This window comes from Aulostomus chinensis, chromosome 2 (genome assembly GCF_037954235.1).
Source record: "Aulostomus chinensis isolate RoL2024-O1b breed Wild chromosome 2, RoL_Achi_v1.0, whole genome shotgun sequence".
In the NCBI taxonomy this organism is placed as follows: Eukaryota; Metazoa; Chordata; class Actinopteri; order Syngnathiformes; family Aulostomidae; genus Aulostomus; species Aulostomus chinensis.
Genome location: NC_141321.1, coordinates 7,631,100 through 7,653,420, shown reverse-complemented (window position 1 = coordinate 7,653,420; position 22,321 = coordinate 7,631,100). Strand labels below are relative to the sequence as shown.

General features: G+C 45.4%; 2 protein-coding genes across 4 annotated transcripts; one reads left to right on the top strand and one right to left on the bottom strand.

Moving 5' to 3' along the window:
- The first annotated feature begins 2,609 nt into the window (after positions 1–2,609).
- LOC147268960 (uncharacterized) lies at positions 2,610–7,417 on the top strand. The gene is made up of 7 exons (XM_086193451.1): positions 2,610–3,826; positions 4,792–5,001; positions 5,071–5,266; positions 5,839–6,045; positions 6,123–6,265; positions 6,655–6,790; positions 7,229–7,417. Exons 1-7 carry the CDS (start codon positions 2,610–2,612, stop codon positions 7,415–7,417), a joined length of 2,298 nt encoding a protein of 765 aa, XP_086049577.1.
- Positions 7,418–8,282: 865 nt separating this feature from the next.
- Positions 8,283–21,850, bottom strand: usp8 (ubiquitin specific peptidase 8). 3 transcript variants are annotated; one of them, XM_086225436.1, is made up of 19 exons: positions 21,699–21,850; positions 20,910–21,086; positions 20,623–20,767; positions 20,443–20,528; positions 20,199–20,340; positions 19,201–19,243; positions 18,881–19,049; positions 18,091–18,253; positions 17,799–17,940; positions 16,981–17,243; positions 16,371–16,862; positions 16,191–16,265; positions 15,777–16,081; positions 15,154–15,375; positions 14,850–15,063; positions 10,944–11,180; positions 10,622–10,764; positions 10,179–10,311; positions 8,283–9,986 (listed from the first exon to the last, which is right to left on the bottom strand). In XM_086225436.1, the coding sequence occupies exons 2-19, from the start codon at positions 21,011–21,013 to the stop codon at positions 9,828–9,830; spliced, it is 3,237 nt and encodes a 1,078-aa protein (XP_086081562.1). In that variant the 5' UTR covers positions 21,014–21,086; positions 21,699–21,850; the 3' UTR covers positions 8,283–9,827. The 3 variants fall into 3 exon arrangements, with proteins under 3 accessions (XP_086081562.1, XP_086081572.1, XP_086081580.1); XM_086225446.1 differs by having other exon boundaries at positions 14,853–15,063; XM_086225454.1 differs by having other exon boundaries at positions 18,881–19,046.
- Between the last annotated feature and the right edge of the window lie 471 nt (positions 21,851–22,321).

The window sequence follows — 22,321 nt, the reverse complement described above, 5'->3', positions numbered from 1 at the left end:
AGCTTTGGTTTGATAGAAGCTGGGGAAAAACGTGTTGGAGGATGATTAGATGCGAGAATTTGATCAGGATTTTTTTTTAATTATCGAAAATCTTTAAATTCTGAATTCTCAGATCATTTAAATAGGCTTTATATCTATTTTTTCCCCCAAGGTAAAGTTTCCCATGTGGCTCTGATTCTCCTCCTTATTTGAGGAATCAGCACAGTTACTGCTCTTGCTGCAAGTCAATCACAACAGAGAGGTGCGTGTTTCCAGCTGCTGAACCTTCTAACAACAGGAGGAATGAAAGCCTGGTGCCAATATACCATATACAACTTGTTTATCCTGGTAATGTCACAGTTTAGAATGAAGGTTTTTTTTTTGTTTTTAAAGCTCCCAAAATATGTCTGTTTTCACTTATGATGGAAGATATCCATGAACACAGAAAGGGTTTCGACTGTTGGTCTCTCCTTCTCAGGCTCATCGATGATGCTTGTTCACCTGAAACCTGATAACCTAACCCGACTGCACCTCCCCCAGTATCAGCTGCAGCCCTGGAACTGGTCCAGCCTGTCCCTCCGGCTGAGGAGGGCTTCCCAGAAGTAGCACAGATGACTGCTCCACATACAGGAATGCAAACTCTTCCCACCTGCAGAGACTGAGTCTTTGGTACAGTTGTGTTCTTTCTATGTGACATCTGAATGTTTTGGTATTTCCATTTTCAGCATGTTTGATTAACAGAGTCATTGAGTGGACGGGAGGCTGGAAGGAGTCAAGTCCACTTAGTTTTGTTTGGATGGCACCAAATCACAACTAAAGTCATCGGAGGACTCTTTACTAGGAGAGCAGGTGGAGTTCCTCACTCCTGGGGGGGGGGGGGGGGGCAGAAACAGAGACAGATAAGGGAAAGAGAGGCACAGAGATAAAGAGAGAGAGAAAGGAGGGAGAAACAATGACAAATGGGGACGTGAAGCAAGATGGAGAGATAAAGACGAGCAGAGAGAAAGACGGGGGCGCAGCAAACAGTAACAGCAGCAATAACAGCAATTAGCTGCTAATAAAACAGCAGCAGAAGCAGCAACTTCAGCATGAAATGATCGTTTAAGAGCTCGCACATACAAACACAGTGCTGATGTTAATGCTGGTACAGTATTGAGAATACTGATATGAATACTGCTTGTACTAATACTAATACTGATGCTAAGGGTGGCAGCTGCAGCCTCCTCAGGGCTGCAGCTCCTCCTCCAGCAGCAGCAGCAGCATCAGTCAGGCATCTGGGAAGTGGAGAAGCACAAAGACTCAGAGGAGGAGGTCATGTTAGCAACAAGTAGGAGGACAGAGAGGACGAGAGAAAAGCCCAGTGCATCATGGGAGAGAGTCTAAGCCTGGAGCAGCATATCTTGGGGCGAGTCTAAGCAGCCCTAACTATAAGCTTTAGTAAAAAGGAAGGTCTTAAGTCTGCCCTTAAACCTAGAGAGGGAGTCTGAGTCCTGGACCAAAACTGGGAGACGGTTCCACTGGAGGGGAGCCTGATAGCTGGAGGCTCTGGCTCCCATTCTACTGTTAGAACTCTTGGAACCAGCAGTAACCCTGCATCCTGGGAGTGAAGGGTTCTAGCTGGATCATAGGGGACTAGGAGCTCTGTCAGGGATGAAGGAGCCTGATTGTTGAGGACTTTGGATGTTAGAAGGAGAATTTTGAATTCTATTCTGAATTTGACAGGGAGCCAATGCAGAGAAGCAGTCCAGGAGTGACCTGGTCTCTTCTACTAGTTCTAGTCAACACGCGAGCAGCAGTGTTCTGGACCAGCTGGAGAGTTTTTAGGGACCTACTGGTGCAGCCTTATAGGAGGGAATTGCAGTGATCGAGCCTGGAAGTGACAAAAGCATGAACTGGTTTTTCTGCTTCTTTTTGAGACAGGATGTGTCTGATCTTAGCGATGTTAGCAGCTGTGATATATTTTATCATTCCAACACTGCAGCTCTCCTTCTGCTTGTCTTTAAACGGGTGCCATGTTAACATATTAATTTCGCTCACATATGAAGATCCAGGTCTGATATCAGGTTGATATAACACCAAAAACTAAAAAAGACAAGTAAAGACAGGGATCTTTCCTTTTGCAAAATAAGAGAAAAAAATTCTTGCTTTGTTGGGTGAAGGAATTGATTTGTCGGAGTGAGTCTGACTCTTGAAACACATCTTCTGGGTCAGTTTGAAATGTCAAGCCAAACTGAGGAGTCAAGCACAAAAGGACACAAACATGTCATGAGAGCTGCTGCAGAGTGTGTTTGTACGTTGCCAAGACACAGTTGGCTTGCTGCTCTAAGTCCCTGGTGATCTACTTCAATAGCAAGTATGTCAGGGGACGTTTCACGTGAGAACAAACCAACACACACACACACACACACACACATATGTACAGTACACACAGTCAGGGTACCACCTCAAGTTCTGGCGTTGGATTATTTTCTCCTTATTTCAAAGCAAACAGGCAGCAGGGAGACTTTAATTAGATGGTGGATCTGTGTGTGTGTGTGTGTGTCATATTGGCCTCAGATCAGAGGTCTCTGCAGTGGAGAGGCCGTCGCTATCTTCACATGACTTCTTCTTAGACAAAGCAGGAGGCTGAGATGAAGGCCAAGGCTCTGACAGTGCGGGAGTGCACCTGGACGTCAGAGGAATGCCATCTAGTGGAGGAGCTGCATGGGGACTCCCAGACAGACAGATTGTGTCTGCCAAACATCTTCAGGACCAAAAAAGTGAAGCCTCTCACCAGGGTCCAGATCGGCCTGGCGTACCACGTTTACCACACAGCCAGAGAGCTCCTGCTGGAGGTGCTGGACCGGGAAGTTATCCAGGAGCTGACGAGGAGGGCTGCTGGAGGGAAGGCAGGGGCTAGCCGTCCGTCATACAGCCAGATCAGGGAGCAGAGCAAAGATGTCTCTGAGGAGGTGTATGCCGATATGTTGACGTGGTTCTCAGTCGTACTGCAGAGTGGTCTGTCTGTGGGAGAGAACGGATGCTTTGGCGCTGAGCTGACCCTTAAACTGGATGGGTGGCAGGGGGTCTTGAAGAGAAACAGCTTCCAAACCAGCCTGCTGTCCCTGACCAGATTAGAGGACGGAGATAAGCAGGAAGTCTTGTCTGCGCTTAGTCGGCACTTCACCAGGCGCTACCAGGCCCTGTACACACCGGGTCAGAACCTGGCCGTGAAGAAGTACAGACTGAGCTACCAGCAGGCTCCTTGCCCTCTTCATCTCGCCCTCCTGTGTGATTTGAGCTCAGGCTTCATCTGTAACATGTTCTTCTACTGTCCAGAGCTGCTCCAGAGGGGAAGCAGGAAGCCTGTAGTTGCTCAGGTAGTGGGCCACCTGCTGAGACCCTTCAACAGCCTGCAGCACCTGGTCCAGCTGGACAGCTCTGCGTGGATGGAGGGAAAACTCAACCACTTCTTCTCTCACTTAGGGATCAACGTTCAGTTCGTTCCAACTGTGGGCTCTGAATCATCTCCGCCAGTGATGCCAAAGCACCAACGGGTCTCTGGAGATTTGCCATCCCAGCTCACAGCTCATCTACAGGGCTGGGCCGGACCAGCTCTGTTCCCTGTGTCAGACCTGAAGGGGTCAGGGGTCGATATGTTTACCCCTGGCTTCTGGACAACGCTGCACATGATCTGCATCAATACTTTTGTGTTGCACACCCTGCAGAGCTCAGGCCGCCACATTCGCCTGATGGAGTTCACCAGGTCTCTGACCTCTCAGATGGCGATGGAGAACAGCCTGAGCGCGCCCGCCCTGCCGCAGCTGGGCAGCAGCTCCTACCGAGAAACAAGCCTGACAAAGCACAGGTCGGTCCTGACCCTACGGAGCCCTGGAAGGTTGGGAAAAACTCTACTTTTGCGAGATCTCAGTCAAGCAGAGTATGTAGTTATCTTTACCCACACATTTTTATTTAGTTTTATACAGTGCACACAACCGGAAAAGGTTGGATTGTGATTATGAGAGAGTTATGTAATAAATCAGATATCACAATTCGTAAAATTTAAATTCCTACAGGAAATTTGAAGTGTTGTATACACGGAGCAAAAGAAGAGGGCGACCAAGCAGCTTCTTGTCTAATATTGTTGTTGTAACAACTCATTTTCAACATCATGCTTGGTCTCAGGGCCATCAGATGTTAAAACCCAGTGTTTCACAATAGTATTTTTTTTTACTCAAATAGGCTTTAGGAGTATAGGTAGTAATGCATGCAGCAGAGAACTTCTTGTTCTTTTTTACTGTTTTAACTTTAAGTCAGATTGTGATTTTGAAAGAGTTCATTATAATCTTCCCTCGCTCGCTCGCGCGCTAAAAGGTTTTGTGTCGTACTGGAAGTGAGAGAACCTGAGGATGTGTCTCCTCCTGAGGCCCAAATTTCCCTCTATTTGACCCACATATCAAGAAAATGTACAGCGGGGATCAAACTCAGCTGAAACCTTTCAATCTGGGTTTCTCATTAACAAAGTGAACAACAAATTTGAGTTTCCCCAGTGGGGATCAATAAAGTGTCATCTTAAAGTGGCGAATCCTCTCAGCTCTCTAAAGCACCTTTCAAAAAGCCTCAGGATGTCATCAAGGCACCTGAAATATCAACACACCTGACTCAACCTAAAGACATCAAACTTACGTCAGACAGAGAAAACCTCCAATATATCAACAGCATTTAAGAGTTAGGATTTATAAGTGATCTATCTCTGGACATTATTGCTGGATGTTCTGGCTGCCTGAGATCGTAGTGAGCAGACGGTTGTATTTGGTGTGAATCCTCCTGCAGGAGAAACGCTCACAGCAGCAGTCAGGGGGACACTGACTGCCAAGGATTCAGCTCTGTGGTGAGGCTGCAGGCGTGGGACCGGCCTGGCGTGTGCGGTTTGGACAACTCAGGAAACTCCTGCTACTTTAATGCTGTGCTACAGTGCTTCTGCTCCACTGTGCCTCTAGTGGAGCATCTTCTTAATCAGAATACCCGCAAACAGCTATCACGGTGAGACAGACAACACGCGGTTCTCTCATGTCCTTGTTTTCTCCAATGATCTAATGTCTGTTCATGCAGGTCCAAATGCCAGTTGGCCCAGGTGTTAGTGCGCCTGCTGGAGGAGATGTGGCTGGGGAGGAGCTCCAGCTGTGCTCCTGTGGAAGCCAGGTCAGTGCTGTGCTCCTTCCTTCCCCAGTTCAACAACCACTCCCAGCAGGATGCCCAGGAACTACTGCTCTTCCTCCTCAACGTGCTCCATGATGACCTCAAGAAGGTGCCGTGACCTCTATCAAAGTGGGCATCTCTGTGACAACTAACCCACTTTAAGTCAAGTCAGTTTTATTTGTCTGGCGTCAAATCACAACCAAAGTTATCTCATGACTCTTCACAAGTAGAGCAGGTCCAGTACCTCACTCCTTCAATGAATCTACACCCAATAATTCTCCATCAGCAAGCACATCCTGCAACAGCAGCGACCAAAACCTTCCTTTTAACAGGCAGGAACGTGGAGCAGATCCAGGATCAGTGGGGACGGCCTTCTGCTTTGACCGGTTGGGGGGGGGGGGGGGGTGAGAGCAGGAGAGCAGGGCAGAGACGAAGACAGATTATGGTGGAAGACATTTATGCAGAAGGAAAGAGTGGGACAGAGATAAAGAGAGAGAGAAAGGGAAGAGACTGATGGACAGACGGGGACGTGAGCGGGTGGAGCTACGGGTGGCAGCTTGAGCCTCTTCAGGTCTGCAGTCTCCTCCAGCAGCACCCAGGATCTGGGATGAGGGGAGCCCAAAGGCTCCGGAGAAGAAGACAAGTTAGACAGAGAGAGTGATTGTCTTTGTTTGTTTTAAGGTTGGAAGGCGCCACGCCCACTTGTCAAAGCCACAGGAGAGGAACTGCGCTGCAGTGGGGGAGCCCACCATCATCTCCCGCCTGTTTGAGGGCCAGCTGGACTCCACAACCATCTGCATGCACTGTGACCACCAGACACACAGCAGGCAGAGCTTCACCGTGCTGTCCTTACCCATCCCAGCAGACATCATCAAGTGCTCCATCCATGTAGGCCTGCTGTATTTATGCATAGCTGCACCTTCGACACCCAGGCCTTGACCCCCATGTGCGTTTATCCTTTGCAGGACTGCCTGTCTCTGTTCTTTGATCAGACCATCCTGACCGGAGGGGAGCAGATGCTGTGTCCAGTCTGTGGCCTGAGGAGAGAAACGGCGGTCCTCACCTGTCTGGATAAACCTCCTGAAATCCTTACGCTGCACCTGAAACGGTGTGTAGAAACAGAACTGCGCCTACAGCCAGCGGTCACCTACAGAGACTACAGTTGGCCTTCACTTATGAAAGCACAAACCTTGATGATGCAGGCCTGAGTTTTAGTCTGGAGCGCTGCAGCAGCTGAGTTTCATGGCTAAAAGTGAAGCATCAGTCATGTGAGCAGGAACCGTTTGTTGATGAGAGGCAGCAGACGCCTGAAAACTGAGATTAAAAAAAGAAGGAAAGAAGTAAAGCTGATGGGTGGTTAATGATCAAGCACAAAGCTATGAATCATTATCATTTAATACGTCCACTCTTTATGCTGTTGAGATGAAGTGAAGCTTGAAGTTGCACCCTGGAGAGTCTGGAGAACTGACGCTGAGACTGAGCTTCTCCCTGCTGCAGGTTCGGCTGTAAGGGGCGGAGTCAGGTAAAACTGAAGACTCGTGTTGCGTTCCCCATGAAGCTCGACCTCACTCCATTTCTATCCAGCCCAGCACAGGAGTCCTCTTTCTCCTCATACCGTCTATATGCTGTTGTGGTGAGGAAGCAAACACCCGCTTGCTGCAAACGTGAACTCACACAGATGAGCTGCAGATCTCATGACAGACAGATGAGATTAACATAGATGTGCATCAGCAGGTCAAGACGTTCCTGCATGTTAGGGTTTGAAGTCATTTTGACCAAATAATGTAAAATATTAGATATCATTCATGCTAACTACCCACATATATGACATATATCAGTACATCAATGCTTGATCAGACATTTGCCTTTGGATCTTGATCGAACCCCAGTCCAATATGCAGGCAGGTGTGAAGCAAATTTCCATGTTGTTCACAATAGTTCTGGTTTTATTTTTCAAAAACTTTTTTCCAGGACTTACAATTTCCATTTCCTAACTCACTAATATTTCCAGGTTTTTCATGACCACATGAACCCTGATTTGATTGTGATCTGTTTTGACTTGTATATTTAGAACCACGCAGGTCATCTGAACATGGGTCACTACACGGCGCTGTGCCGCAGCACCCTGACCCAGACATGGCACTGCTTTGATGACTCTGCGGTCAACGAGGTCCCAGGCGAGCTGGTACAGTCTCCAGACGCCTACATACTGCTGTACAGCCGCAAACACTTCCAAAAACCAAAGCTCCTTGGACTCTGAGGTCATCAGGTAAAAGGCCTGACTTCTTCGGTTCGGTTACATGTGATTAAACCATCTCGACTTGAGTGACTTCCTGCTCTTTTATATAATTATTAAAAATACACGAAGGCCCGTAACTTGTGTTCTTAGGAATGCTTCAACAATACTTTGCCTGCTGAAATCATGGGGGATGAACTACATTGAAACTCAAGATAGTGAACCAGGGTAACAGAGACCAGTCTGTTAGTGGTTCAACATCAGTCGTCATCCACGGCACCGTAGCACTGGGGAACTCCTGACGTTGAGGACACCTGCTCCATGCTTCAGCAGCCAACCTCGGGCTGATCCAGGACCAGATCCATTGTGTAGTAGCAGAGACCCTCATGTGTTGTAGTCTGTTAACTTCATGCAAAATAAGCAACACTGCATTACGGTTGGAAACGAATGTGTCACCAAACTAGTTATGTCAGAGTCCCAGTGGGCATTGGTAGCACATTCATTGAAGTGTCCTCCAGGCGCTCCTGAGGTAAGCATTCATGAGGTGACATTCAGCTTTGACCACCCAGGACCCCAGGTTGGTGCTTCAGTCTCATTGGACGTTTGTGCCAAATGTGAGAGGAAAAACCAACAACAATCAGACAAGCGTTCCCTAAGATGTGGAGCGTGTAAAACAAGAATGAGGCAGACAGACCGCCCACAGATACGCTGCCTCCCTCTTGTTTGTCACACATGGTGTGTGTGGGCATGTGATACATGAATACTGTTATTTTTACTGTAATTCCCTCCCACTGACACCTGGAAAACCCACTGTAAAAGTTCCATAAAGACAAGAACGTCCACCTTAAAAGTCACGGCAGTTCCTCATCGAGTCATTTAGACACAAACACAAATTTGAAGCCATTTTAATAAATACATAGGAATTGTTTGAGGTTAATATACGTTATATCTTTAGAGCATTAAGGAATGAAATCAACAGGTACATGAAAATAAAAGTTTCTAATCTCATGCGAGGCAAGAAAAATATAGGAAGTAGTGTGTCCAATCCCGCCGCCTCTGACCTCTGGTCCGCTTCAGGAGAAATATCAGTCGACTTTGTGCTTGCTCCTTTCAGTCAGCAAGTGTTGATACTACCACGCTCACAAAGGAGAATTAATCAACTCTGCCCTTACTGCTCAAATATTCTCCCAGGTGAGTAGTGAAGACAGAAAATAATCAGAAGTGTGAATTCCAGCCTCTTCCAAACCTTTCAAACCAGCTTCACTGGCATGGAGAAATAAAATACTACAGGCAATGTTACAGAAGCAGTTAGGATGGTCTGTGACTGGCCGGGCCAGGGACGAGACCCTCAGCGTCGCTCGCAAGCATTCCTACTATTACTGTACAGTAAGTAGTTGAGAGTTCTACATTAACTGAAACTGATTGCATACTGCGGAAGTGCAAGAATGTGGCTAATATGAACAAGCAACAACCTCCTTTTCTTCAGAAATATGCAAATTAACTACTCACAGGCTCTCCCATCACATTAAAGGGGATCTATTTTGCTCATTTGTGTGCCAATACATTTTGACCCAGGGACATTTTGTAGCTTCAGTTTTGAAACATCATATCTTACATCCCCCTTTCCTAAAAGTCCACTTTCCTCAGAACTTCAGGAGGGGCAGCATCCTGGTGCTCTACGGGCGTGTTGTCACCGTGACAGGCCTTTAGAAGATTTTGCTCACAGGGAATACTTTTTATTTGCAACTTTGGCCAAAACACTAAATTAGAAGATAAAAGCACAATCGGTCCCCCTTAAAGATCAGGTTAAACCTAGGAGGGCTTAAGAATTCAACCTCTGGAGGCCGGGGTTTGTCCTCATGAACAGGGTGATGACTGTGATGATATAACGGCTGCTACTTAAAAAAAAAACCCAAAACAAAACAAAATTTGGTCACTTAACAGATAAACACCTTTCTGTGTGTGTCTCTCTCTATGTCACGAGTATAGATTTAGAGTGTGCAATATCAGCATTAGTAGGTATATACATGCCATCTAACTGTTAAGTGTGTGTAGACAGTCTGAGAAAGCTGAGGGTCAGTTCTGCTGTGGAGCAGTCCACGCTGAGCAATGAGTGAGGAGCGAGGGGCGTCTGAAGCAGCTCTGAGCCCTACAAATGACCATCAAGGTGAGAGAAGCAGCTGGTTAGCCTCTGGATGATCAGTAATATGAACAGCTACAGGGCTCTCTAGCACGCAGCTAAAGCCTGCACCCTCCTCCAATCTGGTAGACGGGTCGCTCGCTCAAGTATGCCCCTGTGCACACGTCTACATAACCATCAACTACGAGCACCAGGTAGTTCGAGCTGTGGCTTTAAAAAGAACAAAGCAACAACCTCTAGGCCGGAGTGTGGCTGCTCTGGTGGAGTGGATTTTCTTCCTGTCCTGCAGCTCCATCACAGGGTGGAGTAAAACAAAATGTAGGCGGCGGAGGACTTGACAGAGGAGGTGGAGATGTCTGAAACCTCATGATCATCAAACTTGTACCAGCGCTGTTTGATGCTGTTCTTACAGTAGGCAGTGTAATGGCCGCCATCCAAACCCCCATAGTGGTTCTGGAGGTAAAAAGACAGAGGGTTACGTCCACCTTGATAATCTTAGGATTTAATAGTTGAAGTTTTTACTATGTGCTGAACAAACACATCAAAACATCCTGCTATAAACATTATTCATAATTCTGCAATACTACGATCACTGCGGTGCTGGCAGGTGAAGAATCCCATCCATTCAGCTGATTGTCTACTTACAGAAACTCCGTAAAGGTTGTATTTCTTCAGGTTCTGCTTGGGTCCGATCACATACTGGGCAAGGTCCAGACCATCTAGGGGAAAGTCAACAGATGTCTGCAGCTTCTGTTTCCATCGGCCCTCATAGGAGAAGCTGCCCCAAACACAAGCAGCACAGTACATTAAACACCAGCCGGCTGAAATCGTGTTCTCATGTGTCTTTGGAGGCAAGAATCCTCCATTCAACAAATAAACTGTTTCTTCTTTGTTGAACAGCAATTGGGGCATCAATGTATCATGCAAGACGTTAAAAGAAGAACCATTTCTGCAGAGGATAAGATAATGTTGACAATAGATAATTGAATTAAAAGCTGGCCAAAAAAAACAAAAAAACAACAAAGACATGGACTTGTGAATTTTTTTGTTTTGTTTTGTTTGTTTTTACACCCATCATGGCTACAGACCGTTTCAGGTGCACCAGCATGATGGGGGGAACCTTCCAGATCTCCAGCTTCTTGGTAGAATCTCTGTGAGCTTTGCAGTGTCTGCAGAACACCTTGTTGTTGTCAGTGAGCCTCTCCTCCTTGGAGAACAGCCTCAGACAGTCCTGCAATGCGGAGTACGGCCACATTTGACAAAGCATACCAGGTCCATCTGTCCTGAGCTGCGTGAGGGGGGGTCTGAGCAGATTTCTAAGGATCGCTACTGGTTAAAGTTTAAGCTGATCAATAAAACCTTTCATTGCTGAGCAAAGACATTAGACACATGAGAAGTTGTTGGACCGACCTGCAGGGAGCACTTGCTGGTGGAGGCCAGAGGCAGTGACAAGTACATGAAGGTCTCAAAGGTGCGTGACTTGCGGTGGCAGGTCTGACACTGCACCGTGGACTTGAACTGACCCTGGAATAAAGCTACGATGATGGACTCATTCAGAAGCTTGTGTTTGCTCCAGGCCAGGTCCGCTGCCGTCTGATCATCCAGATGGTCATTTTCCTCCTCTTTGTACCTTTTCCTGTTGTCTGCCTGACAACAGAGATAAAGAAGCGATATGATTGCACGCAGCAAACAACAGTTCAGGCCTCAATGACACCTGCCTTCATAACACCACGAACACAAAATCATCAATGGTGAATACAGACCTTACTGATCATGAGCAAAATAAAATGCTGTGTCACGATAAACTACATATTTGAGTTTCAATCTATATCTACTCTCTAATGGGCTCATTTTCATGCACTTCAAAGATATCCAGTTGAATCTCAGAACTGCTCTCATCCAGGACGGGACCAGACTGATGGTGGATGGGTCAGAACATCACACAAGAGGGATGTGATGAGATGTGAAGTTTGTCATGAGAAATGCACATCATCAGGTAAAAGAAAAATTACATTATTTTTCAGTCAGGGCCCTACTATCCCATGTGTTACTGGAGGGCCAAAAATGATAGGAATCATTCATATACTGAGGGAGAAAGCAATAACCAGCAATAGGGAAGGCTCATGACTTTCTGATATTCATTCAATATTACACATCAGACTGATGATCCGAGTATTGGTGACTTGTCTTGACATCTTTGTTTTGTTGCCGTCTGGTGACGACACCACCAAGCAGGTAAATGTTTGTGGCGTGTTCATTAACAGTTCAGCTGTTTTCTGAACCAGACCATTATAGAATCCGCGATGAAAGAGGCTTGTGTGCAGGAGAAACTAGATATTTCTAGAGTGTGTGTGTGTGTGTGTGGAGGGGGGGGGGGGGTACCCTTACGTTAAGGAAAGACAATCCCACAATGGTCAGTGAAATAACTTGAAAATGACAAAAGGAATAATAAATAGAAATTTCTTGAAAATTAAATAATGAAAATCAGACGTTGCTTTTGAAAATGTGGTTTTAAAAATATCCCTTTAAGTAACAAAGTAGTGTAACTGGCCTGGACAAAAAGGATGGTATCCTCGACGTGATATTTTGTTGCACAGCCGTCTGAGGCGATCACGTGATTACTGTAACTCTCAATGAGACTTCAGGACCTGTCCACAGGTATTTAGGCCCACTCCTGGGGGGCAAACTGCTCCAGCTGTCTCAGCTTTGAAGAGTACCTTCTCCCGACTGCATGTTTCAGCTTCTTCCACGGATGTTCAATTGGAGTTAGATCAGGGCTCATTTAAGGCCCTTCAGAACAGCACAATGTTCTGTTCTTAGCCATTCTCGGGTGTTCTGGGTTACAATCCTGTTGGAGGACCCATGACCTGCCACTGACCAAGCTTTCTGACACCGGGCAGCACATTTTGCCCCAGAGTGCCTTGGTAGTTGAGAGATTTCATTGTACCCTGCACAGATTCAAGACACCCTTGACAGATGCAGCCAAGCAGCCCCAGAACATAAGCGAGCCTCCGCGTTCCCTACGCTGCATGCTTCGTGTGTGTGTGTGTGTGTGTGTGTGTGTCAACAAAGAGCTGATGTGACATGCTAAAAAGCTCCAGTTCTTTCTCATCTGTTCAAAGGACTTCCTCCCAGAAGCTTTGTGGTCTGTCAGTATGCATTTTGGCAAATTCCAGTTTCGCCTTATGATTTGCTTTCAACAGTGTCTTCCTCGTTGTGTCCTACTGATCCACTTTGGCTCAAACAGCGACAGATGGTGTGATCTGACACGGATGCACACCGACCTTGGAGTTCACCTCTAATTCATCTGGAATTGTTTCTGGGCTCTTTGGTTACCATTCATATTCTCCACCTCTTCGATCTGTCATCAATGTTCCTCTTGCAGTCGCATCCAGGGATGTTGGCTACGGTCCCGACCTGGACCTTAAACTTCTGAATAATATGTGCAACTGTAGTCAAGGGAGCATCAAGCTGCTTGGAGACGGTCTGATAGCCTCTACCTTTAACATGCTTGTCTGGAACTCTCTCCTAATCTCTGAGTCAACTCTCCCCTCAGCTTTCTGGGGTCCATGTTCAGTCTCGCGGACTGATCGCAGGTCTGAAGGCACCTGTGATGCTAATTACAGGACACACCTTAGTTTTACATGTCCTTCAGTCAAATTATGTTCAATCTTCTCAAGGGGTGCCATTGTTTTTCTCCAGAAGCAACGTCTGACTTTAATTCGTTAATTTTCAGTAAATTTCTATTTATAATCACTTTTATCAGTTTCAAGTGATTTCAGTGACCATTGCGGGTTTTTCTTTTTTTAATGGAGGGCAACCAATAATTTTGTCCACCTGTGTAAATAGTGATTACCGACTAGCATTTCTGCTCTTAATGCTCATCCCTCACCAGCAATCAGGTTGTGTCTATAATGTTCACATCATAGTCCATCCACTAAGTGCTCCTTTTGATCACTTAGATCTTACTTATGGCGTGTGACCACATCGTTTGTAAGGATCCCAAAAAAATTCTTTTCGTTTAAGTTTCCCAGTCAGAAACTTATCCGAGGTTAGCATCTGTTTGCCTGGGAACTAGAGGATTTGCTACAAATAATTTATTCAGTGCTTCAGTCCATATTCATTTGAGTTAACTAGACCTGAGAGACAAGAGAGTCGTGGGAGAAATAAATGGGGAGTTTGAATCAGATGCGGCCGCTCTGATCCAGGGACCACAGAGGTAGAACAGCTGTACTGGGAAGACTCCAGCAGTGATGACAGTTTGACACTACGCACCACTGTCACTGTGTCAGTGGATCTCACCCCCCGGGACCAGAGGAATCATGGGAAACAATCAACTGAGTAGGTACATGAGACTTCAGCTATATATTAGACACATGTGTCTGTGGAGAGTCCCCTAAATGATGTTGTCATACAACTGCCGATAACAATTTGAGTGCATACGAGACAAAAACAAGCTCTTTTAGTGGATGAACACTGATGCTTGACGAGCTAAGCTAGCTGCAGCTGTTTGGAGGTTGCAGGTCATAGCGTTCTCACCCAATATTACAACAATTCAAATAGCTTTTGCCCCTCAACCATTGCAACTCAAACACAAAGGAAAATAGATTGAAAAATACCAGATTTTTCCTTTATAATATACATTCCTAATATCCAGCCGAGTAAATAGCCTCAAAGTAACATGCGGGTGCGCTTAGTGTACTCACGGTCGACCAGAGACAGTCACCATGGTATTATCACCCAGCTGCCTGATGGCTAGAAGATGATAATTTGATATTTTAACAATTTCTGTAATGGAGAAAAGAAATTTCAAGCTATGAAATAATTGGATTTCCATATTCTGATACATCTAGATATCTCCCACATTGAAATGCACATGGAGCCAGTAAAATCAGTTGATACAGGCGATGAGGCATGTCTTGGGTCTACATGCAGAGGTTCTGACGGAGCATCAGACCAGACAGATGCAGACACGGCACACTCACACTGCTGCAGGGGGATCAAGGACACACAGCTATTTACTTACTCTCTAATTTGCCATCAAAATGAAACCCAGTGAAAAAAAAGAAAGAAGGAAAATGATAAAAGACTATGTTTTATGATTAAAGGTTAATGTACAACAACATACAGGGCAGAAGAAGACGAGTCTCAGTGAGCCATGGTTGGAAGGAATGAAATTACTCGATAATTACTTGATATTTCAGTTGGAGCCAGCATAAACATGAAAATGTTTTTTTGCTCCTATCACATAAATACTTGAACATTTCATACCATGCTGGTTGTTCTATCCTAGCAGTCAGTATCCAGCGTATGCACTACCTTGTTGAGGTCCTCATGGAGCCCATCCATTAGGAACAGCAGCAGCTCCTGAGAGTCCTGCTGGTCATAGCTAGCAAACTGGTCGTTGATCTTGCCGATGGTGATCTTGAATTCCCGAGGACTGATGCACTTGTACAAGCCAGCCCACAGAGCTTTCATGATGACACCAAACTCCTCTGCCACTTCACCTTTATGCCCGAGGATGTTGGACCTGCCAGAGGACACGAAAAGTAACAGACATGTTAAATGCCTCCATCATCTCCCCACTTTCCTTGCTGATTCCTCTCATCTTGGTGCTGACCTGTTGATGTCCTCCAGATAATAATTGTTGTTGAAGTAATCAGCCATGGCAGGAGTGTTGCACAGACACTGCAGGATGGAGTTCATGTAGCACGTGTTGCCGAGGTTCCGAAGTCCTGTCAAGGATGCACCCAGACCTCCAAATGTAGGATTCAGGTGGCGGATCTTAGCAGCTGAAGGTCGTGCAATCTCCACTTTAGATAAAACTTTAGCAGTGGCAGGTCTGAAGACAGACAGGATGAACGAAAACTTATTGACCATACAAAGACAAAAGGAAATATGGTGGAAGGCATGCAAGTAGACCAAGCTCAGCTGGAATGGGGTCTAGGAACAGCCTTCAGTGCTGTATGGACACGGTGCAACTTGGGTAAACTTGGGTTAGCAACCCTCACTGGTATCTGCTGAGTCTATGTTTAATGAATCAGCTGTAGAGCAAAGATCTTGTAGTAAACACCTGTACACTAATGACAAATGTCACTTCAACTTAAATGTAATTTAATTCACTTTATTAACGTGTCCTGTGCCCTGGTATGCATGACCTTTGATGAGACCATCTGTAAAATGTATCTGTATTCCCCTGATGTTTTACAAGGGTCCTGCTTAATTGCTCATGAAACAACTAACTTGGTCTCTCTGTTGATGGTGGGCGTGGTAGCAGGAGTGGTCGGTGCAGCGGGCTTCTTCTGGGCTTCCTCTCTTAAGTCCTGGCTGATGTCAGGGGAAGAGTAGGAGCGTTTCAACTTGGACTGTTCACGCTCCTGCTCTCGATCACGGTTGGGGTCTGGGTCAGCCGGTCGAGGCTGCTTCTGTTTGACTGTTGGCGGCGTTGAGGGTGGGGTCTGAGGAACAGTGACCTCAGGAGGGTACAGGTGGACGCGGTTGGTTGGGGAGTGGTAGTATCGGTAGGTTCCGGTGACAGTGTCGAGGAACTAGTCGAAATGAGAGAGGACATCAGGATTAGGTAGGTAGTCAAAAACAATCAGACCCAGAAATAGTCTCTGGTACAGGAACTGTTTCTCTTGAATACATATGTGGTACCTTCATCCAACCATCGGGCAGGCCTGGTACGCTCCGACCCATTTCTTCACTTCTGGCTCTGGTCAGTGGCTCCCTCTGTGGAACACACACACGTCACTAAAAGCTGGAGCACTGGTGTTTATACGCATTCCCATCATCACGGGGGCAGGGACAACAGCACTGATAAGGTTGAGTACTCACCTTTATTTCACTGACAATATGGTTGGGAGCAGGCGAGTCCAGAGACATGCTCTTAGAGGGAGTCTCAGAGTTCTGCTCTTTTCCCCTCCTCTCTTTCTCATCCCACACCCTGTTCTCTTTATCCTCCTCTTCCTCAGCCTTCTGTCTTTCCAGCCTCTTTTTCTCCTGATGTCGGTTCTCCTCGTCTTTCTTCCTCTCGCTTTCCTCCTTTTCCAGCTTTTCCTTCAACTCCCTCCCCCGCCTCTCCTCCTCTAGGTGACGCTCCTGGAGGCGTTTTTCCTGCTCTTGTTTAGCTTTCTCCATCAATGCCACCGCCTCAAAGTGAATCTGACTTTGTTCCTCTTTAGACAAGGAAGAGTTGGGGTTGAAGGATGGTTTGACAGAGCGGTCAGGAATCACTGGCCCGTTCTGGCTGGAGTCCTTGTCGGAACAATTCAGGCTGGGTTTGGCCTCGTCTGACAATCGGACTGAAGGCTTCTTAGTACGGTCAAACTGGGACAGAAATACAAAACAAGTGAAAAGAGACCCTCATCAAAGTCCAGCTGCCTTCATACGGCAGTTAGAGATAAATGACTCATGCTGACATGCACCTGGGAGTCCATTACATTACCTGTGGGAAGGCTTTGGCTCCTGCCACAGGTGCCTTCTTACTCAGTTCCACATCAGGATTTTTAGAGGCAGAAATAGGTGAATCAACAGTGTCTGGTAATCGCTCAGCGGGGACAGGAGCTATAGGTGTGGGGGCTTCTGCTGGATCAACTCCGTTCACCACTGAGGGGACCAGGGGCTCCTTTAGCTCAGGTTTATCCTCAGGTTCCAATTGAGGTGGGGCTGTAGGCTTTGGTTCCTCCAGGGATGGGTAACTAAAGTTCACTAACCAAAACATCCAAAGAAAGGAAGAAATCTTTGAGAGACTGATCATCATCCATGTACACTAGATGAAAAAAAAAACCCTTCTTGGCCAACTTTCACAAAACTTGAGTAGAGGGGTGGAGAGCAGGTCGAGCAGGAACCTACTCAGTTTTGGGGGAAATCGAATGATGTGCTTTTTTTCCTCCTTTGCCATGACCCATAAAAGTGGGGTTTGTAACTTATTTCTTATTTGGAGTCTCTTGACTCTGAAAACATAAGATAATGAAGTGATGGCTCTTATGGCGTTTGAGTAATACGCAAGAGTTTGAGGGGTGTCTCAGCTGAATCTTGCCTTGTTCAAGAGTCATGATTCCAATGTTTCTCTGCTGTCTGAGGTGTTTATCACACTCTGCTTCCAGAGTGTAATTCTACTTTCTTGATTTGTTTGATCATTTAAAAAAGCCAACTTCCATAAGACCTACACTGGTTTCAGAAATACACCACATTACACAATAACACATAATGCCCAGAATGCTAAAAAAAAAAAAAAAACTTTGCTGGACTGATGATACTCACACTGAGGGAGGGTGTTAATAACGTTCTGTCTGGGGGGCCGAACTTTAGCGTTAGTTGTGTACATGGGGTAAAACAGCAGCCAGTTCTCGTAGCCCCCCTCCAGCACCAGTGGCTCACTACGCAGGATGGTGATACTGTCCCACTGTGGAGTGACAAAACTATTTAACTCAGAATAAAAAGAACACTCGTTATTCATACACGGGCTGAGTCACATTACAAAGGGCACTACTAAACACACACACACACACACACACACACACACACACACACACACACACACACACACACATACCTTATAAAGAGCATCTTTGAGGCTCTGCAAAGTAGTGCCCAGTTTCAGATCCATTACAGAATTAAACCAGTCCAAAAGGACGATATAATCCACAAATCCGCGCCGATTCCAGTGCTCTCTGGACACAACTGGCAGCTTTGCCTCAATTTGATTCACAGTGATTCTGAAACGAAACATGACAAACCAGCAACAGAAAACATGTTGACACCCAACAGGTGTGTAAATGTGAGATTTAAATGGTTACATAGTAGTTTTTGATCCTTCCTGTGGAAAAGCCTTTGAAATGGAAACGACATCATCGTAGATTCTGGATTTAAATGTGGAGATGCAGTTGAGGAAACACTAGAGTATCGCTCATGTTTGTGTGCTTCCAACAACATGTCCCGCTGCTGTTCACGTCCATGTTTCTCCACACTCATAATGTACAGGATGTACTGTAGACTTGTAGGAATTTAATGGAGAATTTGGGGCAAAACTGAAGTCGTCATCATTCCTTGAAGGTTTTACTGACTTAGCGCTGGATAATGGCCAGGAAATTGTTGAATATGTTGTCATAATTAGTGTGTGAATACATGTTATCTGCTAACCTTGACCTTTGACCACCAAAATCCAATCAGTTCATCATGGAGTCCAAGTGAACATTTGTATCAAATCTGAAGGAATTCCCTGAGATTTGCTTTCACAATGTGAAAACAATGCAGCCACAGCTGTTGCTGGCATGGAGGCATAAATACAAAGAATGTAGAGAAATGTAGAGAAATCTCAAGCAGCGGTGACCCTCTATATTTACCCTGGGCTGATGGCCTCTTCAGGCACGCTGATGCAGAACTGAGCTGGGACCTGGATGTGGGATTCCTCAAAGTCCTTCTGGCTTCGGGCATCCATGACAATTACAGTAATTGTCTGATCCTTCATCATATGGAAAAGTTTCTCCGCCGTGATTCCACCGGTCTGCCCTGCTGCCATCAGAGGGAAAAAAAGATTTGGATTTTCCACAACCGGCTGATAGGTGAAGAAATCTGAAATGTTACTGGGCTTCAGACTAATTTTTTTTTTTTTTAAACAACCATTTACACTTCAGAGCAGACTACACATTTTTTGTGTTCTCACCTCTTGAAGTTGCATTCTTCAACTCATTCTGCTCTCCTTTTACCTGACACACACACACACACACACACACACACACACACACACACACACACACCACACACACACCACACACACACACAACATATGAGCTGAATCAAAAATCTTAATGTGTTGACTTTAAATAACCTTAAATGCTATAATATGTGCAGTTGTTCATTCCTTTTGCTTTTAGATTGCAGGTGAGGCATTCAAGGTTATCTGTTATTAATACTGTCATGAAATAAAGATGTATTTACCCATAATTAAGCATGAAGTGTGAGACAAAAAAAATTCCTAAAACTCAATCTACATCTGAGGCATTTAAAGAAAATCCAATGATGTACACTTGTAACACAACATATTACCATGAGGAGAGAAGGCAGCAAGACTGATTTCTTACTGCACTCATAATATAGACATTCACTGGGTTTAACAAGGCCTAACCTCCATCAACAGACAACTGCAGGCAGGGGTCTGTAATCCAAGCTGTACCATGTTTGACTGGACTGTTGTTTATGCAGTTAAAACGTCCAGATGGAGAGAAAAATAGATGGAATGCATCCAATAACCCATCTGCTATTCCTCTGATGACAATTAAGCTTCATAGTTGCCAATTTCCCCAATAAAGGTTTGTCTTATCTTATCTTAGTTTGTCCGCCTGACTATGTGAAGTGTACAACAGGTTGGAGATACGTCAAATAACTCATCTCAATTTGCTAATCAGATTGTAAACTCCAACTAGTGCAGGCGGAGGAAGCCTGGCTGCATCAGAAGTCCCTAAATTGTCACCATCACCTATTCACAGGTTCTCTAGAACAGACAAATTCCAAGACAGTAAAAAGGCCAAATCTGTAACAGAACATAAACATTCTCACGATTCAATTATAAATAAAGTAAGACCCAATGGTAGAATCTTTCACTCGAATTTTACTGAAGAAATACTGTGAGAGTATTTCATTTATCTGACAGTACAGTTGTACCTTTTTGCTGTCCTTCTTGTTTGCTGATGATGGTTTGGGAGAACCTCGACCGCCATCTTTCTCAGTCATTTCCTCCCTCCGCTTCTTCTCCTCTTGTCTCTCCTTCTCCTCCAGTCTTTTTCGAACCTCAACTTCCTCATACCTGTTTGAAATTCAGAGACCAAATGATTAGTAGAGTAAAATATGCCTATTTAATATGTGTTCACTTATGTTTTATTAAAGTTAAACATTTACATTTCCTGACCTGAGTTTAAGGCTTTCAGCAAGCTTCTCTGCTTCTTCAATGGCTCTCTTGAAGCTGTTTGTCCCAAGCATGGTCAGATAATAATCCTTTGTGCATTGGAATATAGAGGACTTTCATCAGGAATCACACATCACCTTGTTCAGTAACGTTCACATACAGATAACAGGAATGTCACCATACTGGTTGCTGCTTGAAGTCTGGCCGTTTCTTGATGAGGTCATACACTGTTAAATACTTCATGTAGAGCACGTAAGCTTTCTCCTCATCTCGGTCAAGGCGACATTCCTCAGCCGTCTTGAAGATTTTGCAGGCACTCTGTACATAGCTGGATCACAGTTAAACTATAAGTTATTATACTTCAATTTTCGTTAAAAAAATAAAAATAAAATAAAAATACACAGTGACTAAATTTAGCACCTGAATAACTTACAATGCCTGTTAAGCTGAATTACTGACATGACACGTACCTTCTGGTGCTGATCTTGTCTGGCTTGATTTCAGCTTTCTTGTTGAGATCGCCCAGGGACGTGGACAAGTACAAATCCTTGACCCCGGTGGACACTGCAGGCATCTTGGCGGATGTGTTTCGGTCACAGCTCACTTGTGAGAAACCGTTCAATGCTGTACACAAGCTCCGGACATGGCTGGAAAAGTTAAAAAGAAACAACTAATTTATTTATTTATATTATAACGCGAATCTGCTCCAACAGTCAGAAACACCGACGTCTCAGCGACGGTACCACTTGTAAAATTAACGTTCGCAATAAACGCGAAAGACTTTGTTGAAAACCTGGAGTGTCAACAGTGGGTAACTATTAGAAGTTGTTGTGGTCAACGTTAGCTTGTAGCTTTACTCTGCTGGCGCAACTTGTCAACACTGACAGTATGAAATAGTTTTCGGGCTAACCAGCGTAGCCGCGTCCATCTGCGTCAACAGGACGAACGCTGGTCCACGAACGCAAATAAACCCCGGCTATCCGGGTTCAACTACATCCCAGTGTCGGTTAACTGTAACCAGTGAGTAACACACAACGATTAATCATTAACTTAGTTAGCCAGCTAATCTAGCTAAATTAGTTAGCAAGCTAAGCTATCAGCTCACGCAGGCTTAGGTTAGCTAATGTGAGCTTCTTAACGACAACCCAGCAAAGGCTATAATCACAGTTAGCTCCATTCACATATGTCCTACTAATAATGCCGACTCATAAATATATATGCTGACTGTTTGATACATTCGCTTTGATGTCAGAAACTACCTTTCAGTGATACGGTCCTGTAGCTACTTCTTCAACAGCTGATTCCTCCTTCTTCTTCTTTGGGATATCCGGCAGTGTTCCTGGTTCCATGCTCTTCCTCCTCTGTAAACCTTTACGTCAGCTACCGCCCTTCAAGCAATACTACTGCCACCTTGTGGACATAAAGGGTGCAAATACAAAACAGAAAAATGCATCCATTGTCTTCCGCTTATTCCTGTTAAGGGTCGCAGGGGGTGGAGCCCTGCCCTGCCAGTCAGCATCAACGAGCGAGAGGCAGGGTTCACCCTGGACGGGTCACTAGTCCATCTCAGGACCAACACATAGAGACAGACAACCATTCACACTCACATTCACACCTACGGTCAATTTAGAGTATCAATCAGCCTTGTCCCCTCTTGATGTCTTTGGACTGTGGGAGGAAGCTGGAGTACCAGAGAGAACCCACACAGGAACAGGGAGAACATGCAGACTCCACACAGAAAGATCCTGTGCTGGAGCCGGGACTGGAACCTGGAACCTTCTTGCTGTGAGGCCACAGTGCTGACTACTGCACCACCGTGCTGTCCTCTGTAAAGCCACTAGGCTAATTAATCCAAGCCAATTTTTGTTTTTGACATGAGAAT

Coding starts and splice junctions, on each gene's coding strand:
- LOC147268960 (XM_086193451.1), top strand. CDS start 2,610: ATGAAGGCCAAGGCTCTGACAGTGCGGGAGTGCACCTGGACGTCAGAG. Junction 6,046..6,122: donor TCATCAAGTGCTCCATCCAT/GTAGGCCTGCTG, acceptor TATCCTTTGCAG/GACTGCCTGTCTCTGTTCTT. Junction 6,791..7,228: donor ACCGTCTATATGCTGTTGTG/GTGAGGAAGCAA, acceptor TTGTATATTTAG/AACCACGCAGGTCATCTGAA.
- usp8 (XM_086225436.1), bottom strand. CDS start 21,013: ATGCCTGCAGTGTCCACCGGGGTCAAGGATTTGTACTTGTCCACGTCC. Junction 17,244..17,798: donor TATTAACACCCTCCCTCAGT/GTGAGTATCATC, acceptor TGTTTTGGTTAG/TGAACTTTAGTTACCCATCC. Junction 9,987..10,178: donor ACAACCTTTACGGAGTTTCT/GTAAGTAGACAA, acceptor TTTTACCTCCAG/AACCACTATGGGGGTTTGGA.